Genomic DNA, 19317 nt, shown 5'->3' with positions numbered 1-19317 from the left:
CTATCTCATCTCGACAAGCTGCATCTGCCACCTACATCATAGCAGCTTTTACAGGACCATCTGTCCATTTGGCCAAAGGACCGGCAGGCCAATTTGGCCAAATGAGCCATAGAGAAGGCACCCTCGAGTAAGTTGGGACTGTACTTTTACTACCGCTTCTTCCTTTTACCGAAGAACGACAGAGGCTTCTGTCCTATTTTGCCCTCTCAATGCCTACTTGTGAAAGAATAATTTCAAGAAGCACATGCTGGCCCAGGTTATATCTGTCCTGGACACCAGATGTTGGATGGTGGTGTTAGAACTTCAGGACAGAGATGTGATAAAAGGTGTCTTGCAGGTCTAAGTGGGCCATCAGCACTCTGTTTTCTGTGCACCAGGGCCCCTCAGGTGCTCACAAAGGTGATGGCAGTGGTCGCTGCCCATCTTCAGAGTTCAGGGGTCCCAGTCTTTCCCTATCTACACCGTTGGCTGCTGTAGGTGGAACACCACAGTTAGTCGTGGACCACTTTCAGACTGTGCCGAACCTCCTGACACTTTTGGGATTCTCAATCAACCTGATTAAGTGGCACTTGACTCCTTTGCAGAGGCTTCCTTTACTATGAGTCATTCTGGATATGAAGCACTTTCAGGCCTTCCTTCTACATAACGAGTATGGGACATTCAGGCTATGAACCTGATGTTTCAGTCTCTTTCCTGGGTCTCAATAAGGGTGGCACGGATGATATTTGGTCTTCTGGCCTCATGCATCCTGTTCGCCGACCATACCAGATGGCACATGCAAGCTCTACAGTAAGGTCAGAAATCAAAATGACCCCAGCACAAAGGAGATCTGTCATACTCTATCCAGGTTTCAGAGGAGACTACATCAGATCTGCAGTGGTCGCTGCTCAACCAAAATTAGACCAGTTGAAGATCCCTCTCCCTCCCCCACCCAGAGTTGATGGTAGTTACGCAGCATCACTGCTGGGTTTTGTAGGCCACATGGGAGTAGTGAAGATCAGAGGACACTGGTTTCTGGGGGAGACTCAGCTCCACTTCAACCTGCTGAAGTTGTGGGTGATCTGCCTGGAGTTGAAGGCTTTCCTAGCATCCATCAAAGTTAGGTAGTTGGAGATTCTCACAGACAACACCATCTCCATGTGGTACTGCAACAATAAGGACGGGCTGGGCCTTGGGTCCTGTGTCAGAAACTGGATGAATTGTCAGGGCATCTCCCTTATCCTACACCACCTGGCAGCATCTTTAAACACCAGGGTGATCAAACTCAGTCAGCCTAGCACCTAGCAGACTACAAATGTCAGTTACACCCAAAGGTGGCGCAGGGTGTCTTCCAGCAATGTGGAGAACAATGGCTCGATCTATTCGCTACAGCCGAGAATGTGCCATATCAATGCTTTTGTATGCTGCAGTTTCCAAGAAGGCTCTCTCCTGGAGATGCGTTCTGCCTCGAGTGGAGCATAGGACTCCTGTATACCTTCCCACAACAACCTCTCCTGCGCAGAGTTTTGAAGAATATCCAGAATGACCAGGCACAAGTAATCTTAGAGGCCCCGCAATGGGTCAGGATAATTTGGTGCCTGGAACGTTTGGGCATGAGAATCTGTCCTCCAATCAGGCTGCTACTTCAGCAGGATCTTCTGTCACAGCAGCAGGGCAGGAACTTGCACCCAGCCCTGCGCAACTTGCACTTCTGTGCTTGGATCCTGAGCGTCCAAAGGTGACATCCTGTGATCTCTCTTCCAAGGTTGTTGCCGTCATCCTGGCTGCCAGAAATCAGTATACGCCTGGCGATAGGAGACATTTGAGGCTTGGTGGGGTACCTGTCACACAGACCCATCACAAGTCAATGTCAGCCCTCTCTGTCTGTATACATTTGATGGACCAGCCATCCTTGTTCAAATTAACTGTTGTGATGTTTTTTCTTTAAGGTTTGCATCATATATTTCAGGTCCAACCTGCATGAATTCTTGGATCTGAGCCATTCTACAGACACCATCCTCGGCTTATGGAGGTACAGCTTTGGTATCTAGTCACAAGGTGAAGAAGCTGCGGTTAGAAGTACCATTTAGAAGAACAAGTTATTTAACTTTGACAAAGGTATTTCTGGTGGATACTCTATCTAATCAAAAATTCCTCTGTGAAGTCCTGCATCAAATATACGTTGCAAACCTGCAGTTCTGAAGAAGCTGCGGGGCTGTGATGAGGAGTGCTGCGTTGTTGTCTAGGATGCCGTTGACAAAGGGATTGCGATGCGAAGCGATGCATCGAGGATGCGTTGCCAAGTGGCGGTTTTGAGGAGACTGCAGGCTGCGATGCAACAGACAGAGTCCAGGTCCTGGGTTCAAAGTGGTTGGAGCCTTTTCTGTGCCCGAGGCTCTGATCAAGAGGCCAGCCAACTATCCCACTGAGTCACTCTGGTGGTCCTGAGTGCAAGATGCAGGTTCAGTACTGAAAAGTTGGGCCTGAGGGTCCACTATTTAAACCTGGTGAAAACTTTGAGGTAGGTGAAGGGTCTGGAGGTTCCCCTCCTCAGAAGTGTTTGGGATTTCCTGCCTCCCTAACCTTGCCCCAGCTTGTTTGGGGTCAAAAAAGACTAGTGTCAAAATTCTTTTTTGAGTGTGTTGGGCAGAGTCTTTGTGATGAGCAAGTGTGGTAGGTGCCAGCTCCTTCCCCTCATCAAGTTAGAGATGGCCCATCCTTCTAACAACTATTCCCCCTTATTCTCACTGTCTGGGAGTAATAAACAAATACCAACTACCAGCAACACCTTATCATGTGACCCAGCACCCGGCACTAAATGGTTGGGTTAAAAAAAAAGTGGCATTTTCAGAATTGTGACTTACATACCTGAACTTACCATTAAAGCGTGTATTAAATTGCTATTCTTTAGACAACAAACTTGACATTCCTTCGTGTTCCCAATTGAAAGGGATCACTTATTGAATGTAATAGGTTAACCCAATGTTATCTTACGATTATGAGTTATGCACTACAAGGACATGTAAAAGTATAAAGTACATTTCCCGCTTTTTAAATATACCGTACCCTGCACTTTGGGCTGTCTAGGGCCTACCCTATGACTGACGTTTATGTATTAAAAATGAAGGTTTAGGCCTGGCAAAAAAGGTTTATTTTGCCAGGTTGACATGCTGGTGTAAAACAGCACACACAGGCTGCCATGGCAGCCCTGAGACATGTTTAAAAGGCTACTTAAGTGGGTGGCACAAAAAGTTTGCAGGTCCACTAGTAGCATTTAATTGACAGACCCTGGGTACAGGTGGCACCACTTTACTAGGGACTTACAAGTTAACTAAATGTTCTAATTGGGTGTAAGCTAATTTCACCATGTTTAAAGGAGAGAGCACACACTTTAGCACTAGCCAGCAGTGGTAAAGTGCACAGAGTCCTAAGGCCAACAAAAACAAGATCAGCAAAAATGGAGAAGTAAGGCAAAAAGTTGAGGAAGACCACCCTAAGGCCGACAGGCCAAATAAGCAGCAAGGGACTTATCACCTTGTAGGGAAGTACTGGAGGGTGGGACTATCACATTAGTGTTTGTTGAACGGATGACGCACTTGCGTGTGTTTACTTACTGGGACTGACAGAACTACTGACTAGCAAGGCTAAGGTTGATTTGTCTTGTTTATAGACCTATTCCCACATGTTTGAAGACATGTTTTTGTCACCCACATATCTGGGTATACTTCTCAGCTGTCCAACTTTACAAGACAACCTTGACTTTTAGACACATAGATCAGCAATGGTACGAATCTCTCCTGCACAATGCAGGAAGGTACTTTTTCCATGGCTGGAGAGTGAAGGGAGTGAAGCTGGGGTAAGTAGAGGAAGTACATTCTACCTCATAATTCAAGAAACAGCTTTTACTATTAAGACATTGAAATGTACATATTTTTATCTTGAAATTCACGGACCTAAGATTTCGGCACATGACCCAAAAAATTGTGATTATTGGAAAATCTTTTTATCGGCCGGTACCTCAGATTGTAAACATTTCTATAATCTAAGAAAACATGACATTTTAAAATAAATGGTTCCACATGCTGTCTAGTTACACCTCATTTGCATACTGCTTTCCCATCACCTCGTCTTACTCTGGTATCTGAACTCTAGTTTCATCGAGATTTCATAAACACAATACTGTCCCATGAATAGCATCTCACGTTTGAGATCCTCTTGTTGACTTGTGATTTTTTTTGTCAGAATGCCTTCACTTTTTGTGAAGTGCCCTTTCTGTGGAAAAAGGATGGCCCAAACAGATCCACACAGAGTCTGTATCCACTACCTTCCAGAATATCACCATCCTAGTTCATGCAGACATTGTAAAAAAAACTCTCCAGAAGAATACTAAGAGACAGAGAACAAAGCAGATTGCATGGACAACAGGAGAAACAGCAAGAAAAACAACAGAAGAGTACTGGTTCCTCAAGAAGCCATTAAGAAGGTCAGTCTGCCACCAGGGAGCTTTTCTCCCACTCCAAGGATGTCCCTAGACGCAGACCCAAGGAGAGAAGGCATCAAGGGGAAAGATATTGGTCTTGATCAACATCAGGCAGTATGACGTTGAAGACTGTGACGTCGAGAAACCTGCCTAGCTATTCGCCGTCAAAAGGTACTCTATCGAAGTTGATGCTAAGATGCCATTCCACTTCATAGGCCCAAAGTCGATTGATCTCAAGGCGAGTATCTGCGTCAAGAACTCCTCCAAAAAAGGCAAGACCAGTCCCGTCAATAATGAGCCCCCTTCCATCTACGACACCACCAAGGTCAATACATCCACAGTTGATGTCAAAGACACCGCCATTAAACCACAAAGCCTCTCCCGTCGACATCAGGGCCTCCTCTTCGATGTCACTACCAAGTTCGACGTCAAGGCCGCCTCTGTCGACGTCGAAGATGCTACCAAGTTCCACATCAAAGACACCACTGCCAGTGGCAAAGCATCTTCCATCTCTGTTGAGTACCTGGACGTCCAAGACTTACCTGTCAGTGTCACATCAGTCATGGTCAAGATCTGGGACATCAAGATCTAGAACTCTATCATCCCACTTGTTACCAAGATGGTTGCAAGACATAAGTTAGCGGAGAAGGGGTACTCCTGGTTTGGAGTATTCTCAAACGTATTTGCCCTCAAGGAGCACACCAGAGACATCTCGCTATCTCCTGGGCCAGTGTCATCTCCAAGAATGTTCTGCACCGTCACCAGTCAGACTGATATCCCATCCAAGAAGACCAAGATAACTGAGAAGAAGGCATTAAACTCACTCTAGATCTAGAAAATCATCTACTACAAGATCTGACTCTTCTCATTCAAGACGATCAGGAACAAGATCGGCTTTGTCTCAATCGACCATAGGAGATATTCACCTTCATTTACCTCATAGTCTTCTATAAGGCATTACTCTCCAACCCTCATGGACACTCCTCCAGCTAGAGTCCCTCCAGTAAAAAATCTCTCAACCTTTAATGATGTATTAGTGAGGGGTGCTACGAAATTGAACATCACAATGTCCACCACGACTACTTCATCTTTATTAATCTTTGAGACTTTACTCCAAAGAACCACTTCTAGAAGTTTATTGCCTTTTTTCCCAGGTCTTTTAGAGCAAGCAATGCAGCTATTCTTGATGCCTGCAATGATTAGGTCCATTTCTTACAAACTTCTAAAGAAGTACAAACCACTGGATCAGGACTCTCTTTTTTTAAGGCAAGATACTATGTCAGATTCAGTGATTATAGCTGCAGTTAAAAAAACTCACAGACAGTTGCTCCTACTTGTACTGCCCCACCAGACAAAGAGAGCAAAAGGATGAACTCATTGGGCAGAAAAATTATACGGAATATCTGCAACAATCATGAAGGTGGCAAGTGCGACAGCCCTCTTGGGAAGATATGATCATTTTGAGTGGGACTCTACAAAAATACTCTGAGAAACTCCTCAAGGAAGATAAGCAAGACTTCAAAGAGCTTCTTAATAAAGGAATACTAATTTTAAACCAAATCACTGGGGCAGCAGCAGATATGTCAGACTTAACAGCGCATGGGTACTGCCATGGCATCTCTCCAAGACGCAACTCTTGGCTGCGACTGACTGGCCTAAAACTGGAAGTGCAAAAGAGAATTGCTGATTTGCCACTCTCAGGCTCAGCCTTATTCGTCTCTCATGCAGATGATGAAATGTCAAGAATGAAGTCTGAAATTAACACTTTATAAGTAGTTGGTCTGGAGAAGAGAAAGGAATTCATACGGCGATACAGGCCTTTCTACAGGTGTTACTTCCCTCAGAGAGTTCAAACCACTCATTGTTTGCAGCAACAACCTAGGCAACAGTACCACCACAGGAAATATTCTAGAGGCAAAGGAGGTCTCCAAAAACTACAAACTCCGATGCAGGAAAACTTCCAGCAAAACAATGATTTCCTCCTTCCTCCTTCTCTGTCGCTTACTCTCGTAGGAGGAAGTATACACAATCATGTTAAAGATAGGCATCAAATAACCACAGACAAATGGGTCTTGAATAGTGTGGATAATTGACATTCTCTAAGGTCATATCCTCTCCGCCTACAATACCACCAACCAAACCATCGAAATATCAGATAGATCGGTTTCTAAAGGAGGTCAGCACACTGATGATAAACGCAGTGGAGGAGGTTCTGCACTATCCAAAGGATTTGGAGTTTACTCCTGATACTTTTTGGTTCAGGTAAAAGGACCCAAACAAGAATTCAAACCCATACTAGACTTAATAAACCAAAACAAATTTGTAAAAATCAGAAAAGTTCAGGATGGTGGCATTAGACCAAATATATCCCCAGCTACAACAAAGAGATTGTATGTGTACTATAGACCCACAAGATGACTATTTCCACATACCGGTCATAACATAAACATCAACTTTTGTTACAATTCGTAGTAGGCTCCAAACAACTTCAATTCACAGTTCTACCATTTGGGCTAAAATCAGCTCCCAGAACATTTTTTAACTACATGGCTGTCTTCACAGTGCATCTAAGAGAGCAAAAGATATTCATTTACCTCTATCTAGACAGTGGGTAATAAAGAGCCCATCCTCAGAAACAACTCTCAAGCATTTCCAGATATGTCTAGGCATGTTCTCATCACAAGGTATTCAGGTCAACATAAACAAATTAATAGTATATCCTATCCAAAAGAAACACTATCTGTGTGCTATTCTAGATACCCAGTCCACAAAAGTGTATCCTTCGGAGGAGAGACTGTCATCTATCCGCCTGAAATGTGTCACCCTGTTGCAAACTCATCATCCTTCAGCTCGACATATATCATCCCTACTGCAATCAATGGCATCTTGCATATTCATAGTTCCCCACGCCAGACTCCACATGAGACCACTCCAAGTGACTGGAGGATCAGTGGAAGCAGACCTTGAACAACTGGTAACAGAAACTAACTCTGTTGCAGTCTGCACTCCTGTCTCTCCCATGGTGGACCAATTTGAAAAATAAAATCTATAAGTGGGAATCCTCTTCCATCAGGATCTATCAACCCAAACTCTGGTCACAGATGCTTCCCTCCAAGCATGGGGTGCTCACATGGGTCATTAACAGATTCAAGGAATATGGTCAAATACAGAAGCCTCTTACCAGCTCAATCTCCTAGAACTAAGAGCGGGCCACACAGCACTGAAGTCATTCCAACCCTGCGATAAATACGAAATCACTGTAAGTTCAAACTGACTATACTGCGGCAATGCATTACCTTAAATAGGGAGGGACACATGCCAGACACCTGTCCCTTAAATCACAGATCATATGGAAATGGCTCACAGCGAGGAACTTGAAAATTACAGCAGTGCACCTTCCAGGTGTTCAAAATGCAGAAGTAAAGTCCCTCAGTCATATTATTCAAGACAACCACAACTGGGTTCTAAACAATGAAGCACTGGAAGAAATGTTTCAGTAAAGGGGCTATCTTCAAACTGACCAGTTTGCAGGTGCAGAAAACAAAAAATGGCTAGACCTAGCCTCCAGATTTTACCAACCTGGGTCGAAGGAAAATGCACTTTTGATCGACTGGTCAAAGACATTTGCTCTACGCTTTTTCACAGGTCCTTCTTATTCCGGCAGTCTTGATCAAGCTGTACAAATTCAAGATCAGAATGATACTAATAGCATCGGCATGGCCTTGTCAATGGTGGTTCATGGACCTTCTTCACCGCACTGAGCGCCCACACAAGAGGTTGCCGGGCCGGCCGGGTCTCCGTCACAAGTTGGGAGGTCAGATTCTCCATCTCAATCGTCCATCATTGCAAGTGACTGCTTGGCTCCTGAATTCTTACAATAAGGCCATTTAAATCTACCACAAGTTTAAGGGTGGGCAGAGAGTTCCGCTCCTGCCGCGGAGTGCGCAGAGTTTTGCATACTCCGCGCTCCGCGAAGTAGGCAGAGTAGGCAAAACTCCGCACACTCTGCGGTGGGGTGGAGTAGACCAGCCCCCGCGCCTCCCACCTGCCCTATTAACTATTTTGCAAGCTGAGCTACACGGAGTGTGCAGAGTTTGTTTTAACCTCCGTGGCGCTCCGCGTAGCCCCACTACGCCCACTATGCCCAGGGTTACACAAGATTGTATGAACATTTTGAGAGAGTCTAAGCATCCTTCCTCGAGAAAATCCTATGCTTCGAAAAGAAAGAGATTTTGTATTTGTTGTATTAAAAACAATTTTGATCCATTTGTCATGTTGAAGTGTTGTTACCTTACCTGCTTCATCCAGCAAAGTGTAATATACAGTACTCCTCTATTAATGTACACCTCGCAGCCATAACCACCTACAGAAAATCCCTTTCACTAACCTCATTTTATAACATTAGTGTAGTGAAGAGTTATTTTAGAAGGTATTAAGAAGGTTTCCCCTCTCCTTCTATCCCATGGGAGCTTAACATTGTTGTATCCAAATGTTTGGAGCCTCCTTTCGAACCTATTTACAAGGCATCTTTACAACACCTTACATGGAAAATGGCTTTCTTAGTCATAATTACTTCAGCATGCAGAGTAAGCAAAATCCAGGCCCTCTTTGCAAATGAACCATACACAGTTTTTTCCCAAAAACAGAGTTGTAATGAGAAATCATTCTACTTTTCTCCCTAAAGTAGTCTCTGATTTCTACATTACGCAAACTATTTCTCTGCCCACTTTTTTTCCAAGTCCTTTAACTCTGGCAGAGAAACCTCTAAACTCCCTTGTTGTATCAAGAGTGTTGAAATTCTATTTGGACAAAATTAGACACATAAGAAAATCAGATAGGCTTTTTATCACTATAGACCAGTAAGAGCTGGTTTGCCTTCTACAAAACAATCAAAACCAAAATGGATAGTTTCCTGTATAGTTTTTGCATATCAATTGGCAAAGAAACCCTTAACTGGTAGGCCAAAAGCTCATTCTACTCAAGGTAAAGGGGTACTATAGCCCTTCTTAGGAATGTCTCCATTGCAGATATTTGCAAAGCTGCGACTTGGAGGTATATTCATACTTTCACTAGGCACTACTGTCTAAATTCAGAGTCCAGGGAAGATACTCAAGTGGGTCAGGCATCACTGAGGAATACTTTTGGGTAATTATTGGGATTGTATCTATTTGTTGTCCGCTCTTTGAGGGATGCACTTGTTAGTCTATTCAGTGTTTATGACTATTGATGTGGATCCCCTGGAAGAGAAGGAAAAGTTACTTACCTGTAATCCTAGTTCTCTTCCAGGCTGTATCCTCATCAAAGTAATAAGCAACCCTCTTACCTCCCTGCACAAGAAATACTTCAGTCCACATTAAATTTAACTCAGGTTCCTATATTGTCCTGTAAAAATGGCCTGACCTAACTGTCACTTGTGAGGAATGATGGGATACTCAGGCTACTGGAGGTACTTAAAGGCACAGTGCCAGTTGCATTAACTGAATATATTACTTACAGCCTATTGACTAATTCTGTCCTTCCTTTCCTTTTCCTTTTAAAGAAAGTTTGAGAAAGTTTTGCTATGTTCACTTGTACTCTATGGTGAACAATATGAAAGAAAATGTTTTTTGTTTTTAAAATGAAAATAAAATGTGAAGTTCTTAGCCTGTTTATAGGTGGCAATTGTTGAGTGTAAACATCTTTTGTAGATTCACATATGCACACAGATATGTATTTTACAAGAGCTCCAGGGTCCCCGTGTGTGAGCAGAGCTATTCAGTTCTTAGGAATTTGATGAGGATCTCCCTAGAAGAGAACAAGGGTTACAGGCAAGTGCTTCACCTTCCTATAGATAACACTTTTTTCCTTCACAAACAAAAAGTACTGGACCCCATTTCCTGGCCACATCCTTTCAAAAAGTAAAAGGCTTGTCCTGATTTTCTCTCCTAATAAAAGTTAAGGAATTGGAAGCATATATATCTACTCCAGAGCCTTTCATATTATCACTTTGCCCCACCATGTGAATGACTGTCTCAGCCTTACAAGGTTTTAAGAGACACTGGTCTGTTGGGACATTTGTCAGGGTTACAGGCTTTTTTTTATAGTTCAACAGCATTTGAATTACAAAAAGGTTAAATAAATTAGCCTTTGTCAATCAGAAATAAAAATGATGGCCACTGCATGAATGTAAAATAACATGTTCTCCTTTGGCATCATCTTTTAACAAATCAGTGCTAAATTAAAACAAATAAACAATCATTGGTAGATCCAAAGTTCTGCCAAATTGAGATCAGGTCTGTCAAGTGGGCAAAATGGTGTTAGCCATCCAGAAAATGGCTTTCATATGGGCTAACCAACTCACACAGAACTACATATAGATAGATATGTAATTTCTCAAATTTGAAACGTAGCCTGCACTTGTGACCACTGAGTAACCTTTGGTCCCACTCTGGAATAAAAGTCTGCCTCCCCAACTGCTGTGATGTATTACAAGAATGACTCACAATGTATTTTTGAATTCTTTAGCAATGTTGTTGTGTATTGCTTGAATGACTTATTGTTTATGGGTGCTTAGGAGGTGAAACTGGGCCTTTTTTTCCTTGCAGGTGTCACGTTGTCAGGGGCTCCTGTACGAAACCTTGACTCTTCTTTGGATCATGGGGAGTGACGGGTGGTGGTGAACGGTCGCGTGGAGGCTGAGACGTCTTTCACATGCAGTACTGGAGATTGGAGAGCAGGGTCTGTCACATGATCAGAGTGTGGTGCCACTGAGGCATGCATGTTGCGTGCAGTGTCTCTGGCATATTACCTCTTCTGTTTTTATGGCAAGCCAATTAAAGATAAGAGTGAGGCTAAAGGAGCTTGGTCCCACATAATGTGCTAATACAAACTTTAGCACAGTAACCTGGTGAGAGTTTTGCTATCTGAGTCTATTTCCCACGCCCATTTTTGATACTCTGTCAGTCTGTAAATACTTGCAAGCACAGGAGGAAATACATGTGCACTTTGTTCTGCACTGTGGACTGTGGGACCCTTAAATAGCACATGGCATTCCTCTATATGATGGACTTCAATTGATTATTTAATTATGCATTTAGACTGCCCTTGTCTTGAGGGTTTGTCATGTGTGCCTTATCTTAGAATCCAAATCAATGGATCTCTTTATTTTATTCATATCCCCATGTCATAATGTGCACAGGAGGAAGCTTATTAGGAGGCAGAAGAGGACATTTCCTGCTACTCTACAAGGGAGTAAATTGCAGAGGTGATTGATTGATCAGTGAAGAGGGAAGTGAGACCCCATGGAAGGCAATTATTACTGTAATCAACCATCTTGAACATCCCGCTGAAAGTAAATAACCTAACCAGGTCTCTGTGGCTCAGAACCCTAGAAGCATTGGGAGCCCACTTTACAGACAAAGGCAAAAAGGAAGAGGATACCCCTGGGTGCTTGAATGCTTTTACATTTTTAAGGGAGGCCTTCCTTAGAAATACAAGTGACCAGTTCCCATTGTCCCCAAAGGGAGGCTGACTGTAACGATGAGTCCGCTATGCTGAAACTTATTCCCCCTACAGAAGGAACCTCACGGGGAGTGGGGAGGGGAGGGATGACAGGTATCTGTTGGATGTATTGAAAGGGGAATTGGGGACAATCCCCTTGATATCAACTTTCCGATTCTAAGAGCCTCTGCTTGGTGGCCCATTAGGTAGTGATCCTGAATAACAGGATAGATGCTTGATATGTTTGGCACAGATGAAGCATGCTATTCTTGGTATTTAAAAAAGACCACAGGAGGCAAAGTAGCTACGTTTGTGAGTAACAGACAGCAAAAGCCTCAAAAGCCTCAAGATAAAGAGATGAGAGACTAATCTCTTTAAGATTCAACAAATGTCACTGACAGATCACACAAAGCATGGCAAGTTAAACACATGAATGGTGCAGGTCCTATGATAAAATTCCTTGACATGGCTAAGAAGGCCTGAAAGCCAGGCACACACATAGTCCCAAAAATTATTTAGGGATGGACCCAGCGTACCACATGTATTCTTGTCAATGTAAATGGCATCTGGGCTGTGTAGCACATTCTTTGCTTACTAAGGTGGCCTTGAAGGTCGAACAAATTTGCCACTTCAGAGGCTGATACATTTTTAAAGTGGGCTCTTTTGCAACCCCTTTTTAAAGGAACTCTAGAATATTCCCACTGTAACTAGACAAAGTACAGGTCTCTATCAAAATGGTATTCAGCGCTAAGCTTTTGCAGATGCTGGTCAAGCCAGGAATGTTCCACCAGCAGCTTCAATTTTCAAGGCTCCCACAGAGGCCTAGGATTGGAGTGTGCTGAGCAGAAGGAAGACCATAGGAGATTAGGGGATTTCTTTACCAACAGAGGCTTTAAAGAGGTTTCAGAGAAGGTGCTATTGCAACAGAATGGTTTTTTCATTCATACTCACCATTTTTCTCAATTAAAGCCATCGATTGGCTTCCTTTGTGCATAAATGTCACAAGATTACACATGAAGTGAGAGTTTTGTAAATGGTGGTTAGGTTCCAGATAGTTTTCTGGGTCCTCACACCAGCCAAGAAGGCCTCAAATACAATCCTTTTCAAAAGAAAACTTGAAGTTGATAGATCAGGAGGTGTCAGACATGAAGGTAAAATGGTCCTCCATTCAACCCAGGAGTTTCTTAAGCATTCTTGACAAAAAGACAAGGGGCAACCATCTGTTTGTCAACCTCAGGGAGTCTGGAAATGTGGGGCTTCCAGGTGAGAGAGTGGTCAGACTGGACATGAAGAATGCCTAGTAACTGAACCTATCTATGCTCCTTACTACTGTTTTCTGCTGTGTTTATGGAAGGGTAAGGGTTTGAGTTTTCGGTCTGCCCGATGGCCTCTGATGGTGCTTCACCCCACTTCTGAGATCAGTAATGAAGCTTTTGAGGTCCAGGGAAATAAGGACAGGATTGAAAGTATATGTCAATAATATTACTTTGGTGTCCCCATGCCCTCTAAGGTCAAGGTCGGCATGGATGGTGCAGCTAGTTCTGAGACTGGAGTTCATCATAAACAACAAGTAGTTGCAGACACAGCACAGTCAGATCATCTGCAGGCTTCAAAATAGACTCTGCCTTGGGGACCATTAGGAGAACCCAAAGAATCTCGCTGCAAGACATTAACTCATTGCTGCAACTGACCACCTTGGTGGGACTTATTTAATCATTTTAGGCTAAGTTTCCGGGGCCATTCCATTAACAAGTCATCCTTTAACTAAAGTCTTTTCATTTGAGGGAATTTCTCATGTACTAGGAGTTGCTTTCCTATCCATGGAGGCCAGGATAGAAATCCAGTGGTGGTTGGATCACACAGAAGCATCAAATGGGAGAGCGATCTTTGAGTTCACTCCAGATCACGTCAAAGAACCAGACGATAGCCAATTAGACTGGAGCACCTGTCTGTACCAGAGGAAAGGGTCTGAAAAATAACTTGGGCAACAGATCAACTCCCTTGAGCCTCCGGTCAAGGACTTTTGGCCCTTCTGCCTGGAGAGGCAAATTTCGATGTTGCTCGAGAACTAAGACCTCTGGTGAAGAAGAACCTGGTAGCAGGCTAGAAATCTAGATTTCTACATAAGTGGATGCAGGAAGCAGGTAAGTTCAAAAGCCTGGCGAAAATGGTAAGGGTCAGGTGAGGTGCATCTCTTCAGCTCACGCCTAAACATCAGCTGCCAACGTACTTCAGTTGGCTTCTGGATCGAGAGGCAGCGTAGTGGGATGTTTTCCAACAGAACAAAGGGAAGGATAGCCAATGTGTATTTCTATCTTTGGGCTGATAAGGAGAGTGGCGTCCCAGCTGAGGAGACAGTCAGCAAATGTAGTTTTGGAGACAATGCTGAGGAGAGCTCAATTTCAGTTACCTGGTGTTCTATTACTGTCTTGGGATTCTTCAATGGTACTCCTGTTTCCAAGGATTTTGATGGATTCTCACAGGCTGTTAAACCAGCTGGTTCTTTAAGAGGTCCTACAGTTGATGACATGGAGAATTACGGTGGTCAGTCCTTGGCTTTCGGTCTAGGCTACTGTGCTTAGCCAGCATGGTTGGGCTCAGGGCTAATCATAACTTATGATTCATAAGATATGGATGATCTTAAGCAGGACGGCATCATTGGTGTGTGGAATAGGATTAGGATCCAATGGGATTAGACAATTTTTCCATGTCCTGAACTGGAAAGGTTACCGTAACCTCTCACGTCCCTCACATGCTGTAAATGTTTGTATTTATTTTATTTTGCTTTGCTACTTATATTGTCCTGCTGTTTTCATAATTTATCAATTATGTTTTTAGTTTTACTGCATCCTTGTATGTCTGTTCATCTCCCAGTTGATGATACACACAGGCACCCTGATTAACTTTAATCACATACTCCTCACCTGTGCTTCTGTTAACCACCCACCAGCTTAAGTTGCTATGTACCACTACTGTTCATAGTAAAACACCTCTGCTTAAAAGTGTATGTTGCTACACAAATAAAATCGAAAATACACACCTCTATGTGGGCTAAATAAGCTATTATTGCCAAATGAAGACACATTTAAAGTGGCACTGGCTTTAGATTATAAAGGTATTGTACATTTCTACACAGAATATTAAAAACTAAAAGTTAAGTATTATTCAGTAAGATGTGCATACCAACAGATTCTTGTGCAGAGCAATATCCCTTGTTTAGAAGGTACAAATAAGAGTTACACGGTGAGATATGGTTTGCATATTTTAAGAGTGAATGGTTAGTTCACATCAGCAAATACAAATGCCAAACTGACTATTAGCTTGACTTTGCAGTAATGAAGTACAAGTATCAAAATGTCACAAAATACCTGTCTATATCAAGGTAGTTTTTTAACACAGTCCAACAGAACACTGAAGATGTCATGAACGATTAGAGTATTGAGTTACAATACGGTAAAATGACAGCATTCAGAATGCCACTGCACCCTTTTTATTGCTTGTCCTCACCCACAAACTCCATTCCATTAAGAACCTAAAATAAATTATTGTCAAATTACCTGACTCCGGATGTGGAACGTGCACGATGGTGCTGCTGTAACTGCATTTACTAGTATCAGAAACCACACTCATGGCCTTGATAGACAGGGTGAGGTCAGTCAGTGGCGCTCCTGCAGCTGCAGCTTCTGTTCGAGCATCAGTCCCACCGGTCGGGCATGCTAACATCTGGCTTTGGGAAACTGGAGTGGGAGCAGTTGAACCATCTAGAGAGACAGTGAGGAGAAAACGTGTCAGTTATGGGGAGAATCTCAAGCAAAAAATACATGTGTGTTACTTATGGACCCAGTTGCTCATGTTCTGGAGACTTCATTAATTGTAGATACATCTAAAGATACAAGGTTATATATTTATTTATCCCTATTTGAACCTAACTTTTGAAAAAGAGAATTTCTTGTCGTTGTTGGCTGGTGGTAAGCACTTTCACATTAAATACTGTGAATATGTTATGTGATAAAGGCACAGATGCAACCGCACATTATTAATAAAACTGATGAACCATAACTATTCTTCAAATCCAAATACAGTGCACACCTCTATAACCTTCTTGGACTTCCAATTAAATCCTTGTTGATATCAAGTGTTTGCAGATAAATTCAAGGACTTTATAGTGAGCACATTTGTTAGCGCATGTGCTCCACAGTGTCCTCGTGAAAACTACAAAGAGGGGCAGTATGAAACACCTATAATTCTGCTCAGAAGTCTCATGCTGTGAATACAGCCTTCAGTAACACAGGAAAGGGAATCTTAGGAGACTAAAGCAGAGGAGGTGGGCTTTGTGGATATGAAATAAATTATTATAATATGTTGGTTGCTTCGAGTTCATAGTGATACATAAGAATATTGACACACTATTAGTTTCAAAGCATTTTGTGGCCAGAAATATGGGGCAAGGGCATCACCCCACTAAATACTTAAGAGTATCTCAGTAATGAGCTATGTTTCCATCTGAATCCTTTCCATTCAACACAAGGCCCTCATTGGAGTATGCTGAAAATCACAATTCATCTTGAAACAGAAGTTTGCAGACAAATAGGCATTATGAGATTTGAGAAAGCAATAGAACCTCTGAAACTTCCCCACATGTTTCACCAGTGAAGACAAGGTGAAGTGCTTAGAATTAATTAAATCAGTGAGCAACGACCTATTTCCGTATCTGTCCATCACTACAAGGCCAAAATAGCCATAATCAGTAGGGAGTCCCGCAAAATATGATGCACCCTGCGTGTAAGTCTTCACCAGTTATGCGATTTTCAGCCATTTGTTCCTCCAAACTCAGAAAATATTATGTAATGCAGGTCAGTTTTTTTTCGTGTGCATGAAAATGTTGATGTCTGCGGAGATAAACGATCTCCTGGTCCTACCATCAATTAAACAACAAGCAGTTTCCTCCCTTGGTGCATTCTCCCTTTGTTAAGAACATCATACACATGTGGTGCCGAACTGCCTAGAGGAAGGCACATTTAAGATTAACAGTAAAGGAATAACTAAGGTGAGTAACTTCAACTTACAGGTAAGTTAATTCATTTTCCTCCAGACTAAGAGGAAGACTTCAATAGCAAAAAAATCTTTCTTTGGAGAAGGCAGTTGGGAAAGGAAACCCTATATTTCTAGACATCTATGTTCTTCAGCCATTCCTTTCCAAACTGGATATCTGAGCGGACATCTGTCAGGATCAGTCACTGGAGCAAGCAAAAACAGGGGCTACAAAGCACTTCAAAAGGGAAACCACTGATGATCCCTAGTACCAAGTTCTCTAAACACAGGATCTGTAGTGGAAATTTTGGCAAGACTAAGCCTCCTCGACTCAATGCAGTATACAAACTGCAACAAGGTAGCCCAGGGTTTGAAATGGCAACTGTTCACAAAGTGTGTGTGTGGTGTGTGTGGTGTGTGTGGTGTGTGGTGTGTGGTGTGTGGTGTGTGTGTGTGGGTGGGTGTGTGTGTGTGTGTGTGTGTGTGTGTGTGTTCTTCCACCACAGCTCCTTCCTAGAAAGTGTTGGAGTAATCCATCAATTGGGGGCTGAGAAAAAGGGAGGTCTCATAATGCGTTTTCCGCTATCTTTTTTTCCAAAGGAACTTTAACACAGCTACAACTCAAACGACTGAACGGATTTACACTACATTTGGCAGAAAGCCAGATCCTGCTCCAGAAAGGGTGCTTTTTGTGTGTTGCCTCAATTTCACTCTTTTTTTTTTAGCACGGAAGGCTGAAAATAATTGTATATTTCAATACACAATGCTCATTCGGGGGGGTTATGTAAAGTGTCCTACAGTGGAGTACAGTGTAGTGGAGTCGAATGGAGTGGCGTAGCGTACAGTGGATTAAAGAGTCATATAGTGGAGTACTGTGTCGTACAGCGGAGTGGCATGTGGATGAGTGGTGGAAAGTGTTGTGGAGTAGCATAGAGTGTTGCAGAGTAAGGTGTCATTGAGCAGTGTGGTAGAGTGTGTTGTTGAATTAATGGCATAAATTGTAGTCACATGTAGTAGAGTGGAGTGGTGTACAGGGAGTTCCATACAGTGTTGTAGAGTGGAGTAGAATGTTGTTGACTGGCATAAAGTGGAGTAGAGTGTCATACAGTGGCATACACTGGCATGGTGTTGCACAATGAAGTGACAGAGTGGGGTACAGTGTGAAGTGGAAGGGCGTAAAGTTTCGTAGAGTGGAGAAAAGTGTTGTAGAGCAGAGCAAAAGTGCAGTGGCGTACAGTGGCGTGTAGAGTGGGGGCATGGCAGAGTGGATTCGAGTGCTGTAGAGCAGAGTGGGGTACAGTAGAGAGTCGTAGAGTATGGTAGAGTTGAGAAGAGGCACAGAGTGTTGTCGAGTGGTGTAGAGAGTAGTGGAGTGGTGTGTTATATAGTCGAGTGGAGTCTAGGCAGTTGCAGCCAGTGTTGTAGAGTAGAGTGGTGTACAGTGGCATAGAGTGAAGTATAGTGATGTTGACTGGAGTGTAGGGGCATAGAGTGGAGTACGTTCTTGTCCAGTAGCATAGAGTGTAGAATAATGTGGTAGAATGGAGTTGCGTAGAGTGTTGTAGAGTCGAGCGGTGTAGAGTGGAGTCACATACAGTGGCGTAGAGTAGGGTAAAGTGTTGTACAGTGGATTAGAGTGGCATGGCATAATGTATAGTGGAGTAAAGTGTCATGCAGTGGAGTCGCGTGACATAGAGTGGAGTGGCTTAGAGTGTAGTACACTGTCATATAGTGGAGTGGAGTAGCGTTTCGTACAGGTGGGAAAAGTGTTGTGGAGTGGCATAGAGTGTTGTAGAGTCGAGTGGCATAGAGTAGAGTGGAGTTGTGGAGTAGTGTGTCAGAGTAGAGTGGAGTAAAGTGGAGTGGAGTGGCAACAGGGAGTTGCTTAGAATGTCTGAGTGGAGCAGAGTGTTTTATACTGGTATACAGTTGAATAGAGTGTCATGCAAAGGCACAGACTAGAGTACAGTGTTGTCCAGTGGAGTGCCATAGAGTGGAGTACAGTGTGGTAGAGTGGAGTGGCATAAAGTTGAGAGTCATACAGTGTCAAGTCGTAGAGTGGTAGCATGGAGCAGAGTAAAATAGTGTACAGTAGAGGGTCGGAGAGAGTGGTAGAGTAGAATGGCATAGAGTGTTGTAGAGTCGAGTGGCATAGAGTGGAGTAGTGGAACAAAATGGAGGACAGTGGAGTAGTGTATCATAGAGTAAAGTGGAGTAAAGCGGAATGGAGTGGCACCATTGCAAAATTAAAGGCAGACATATATTCTGCATCCTAGGTTTTATGGGGAAATATATGGTAGTATAGTGTTTATTCAAACTTTTCACATACTTAGGGCCTCAATTTGATG

At 43.1% G+C, this 19317-nt stretch overlaps 1 protein-coding gene across 3 annotated transcripts in view; it reads right to left on the bottom strand.

Annotated features, from left to right (window-relative positions):
- Positions 1-19317, bottom strand: part of PER3 (period circadian regulator 3) — a 560237-nt gene that overhangs the window by 127012 nt on the left and 413908 nt on the right. For all 3 annotated transcript variants that reach the window (XM_085604511.1, XM_085604529.1, XM_085604520.1), the window contains one exon: positions 15496-15699. In XM_085604511.1, the coding sequence (XP_085460637.1) occupies positions 15496-15699 (204 nt within the window). The remainder of the gene's footprint in view (positions 1-15495; positions 15700-19317) is intronic.

This window comes from Triturus cristatus, chromosome 1_2, assembly GCF_964204655.1.
Source record: "Triturus cristatus chromosome 1_2, aTriCri1.1, whole genome shotgun sequence".
In the NCBI taxonomy this organism is placed as follows: domain Eukaryota; kingdom Metazoa; phylum Chordata; class Amphibia; order Caudata; family Salamandridae; genus Triturus; species Triturus cristatus.
This window is presented reverse-complemented; position numbering and strand designations above follow the sequence as displayed.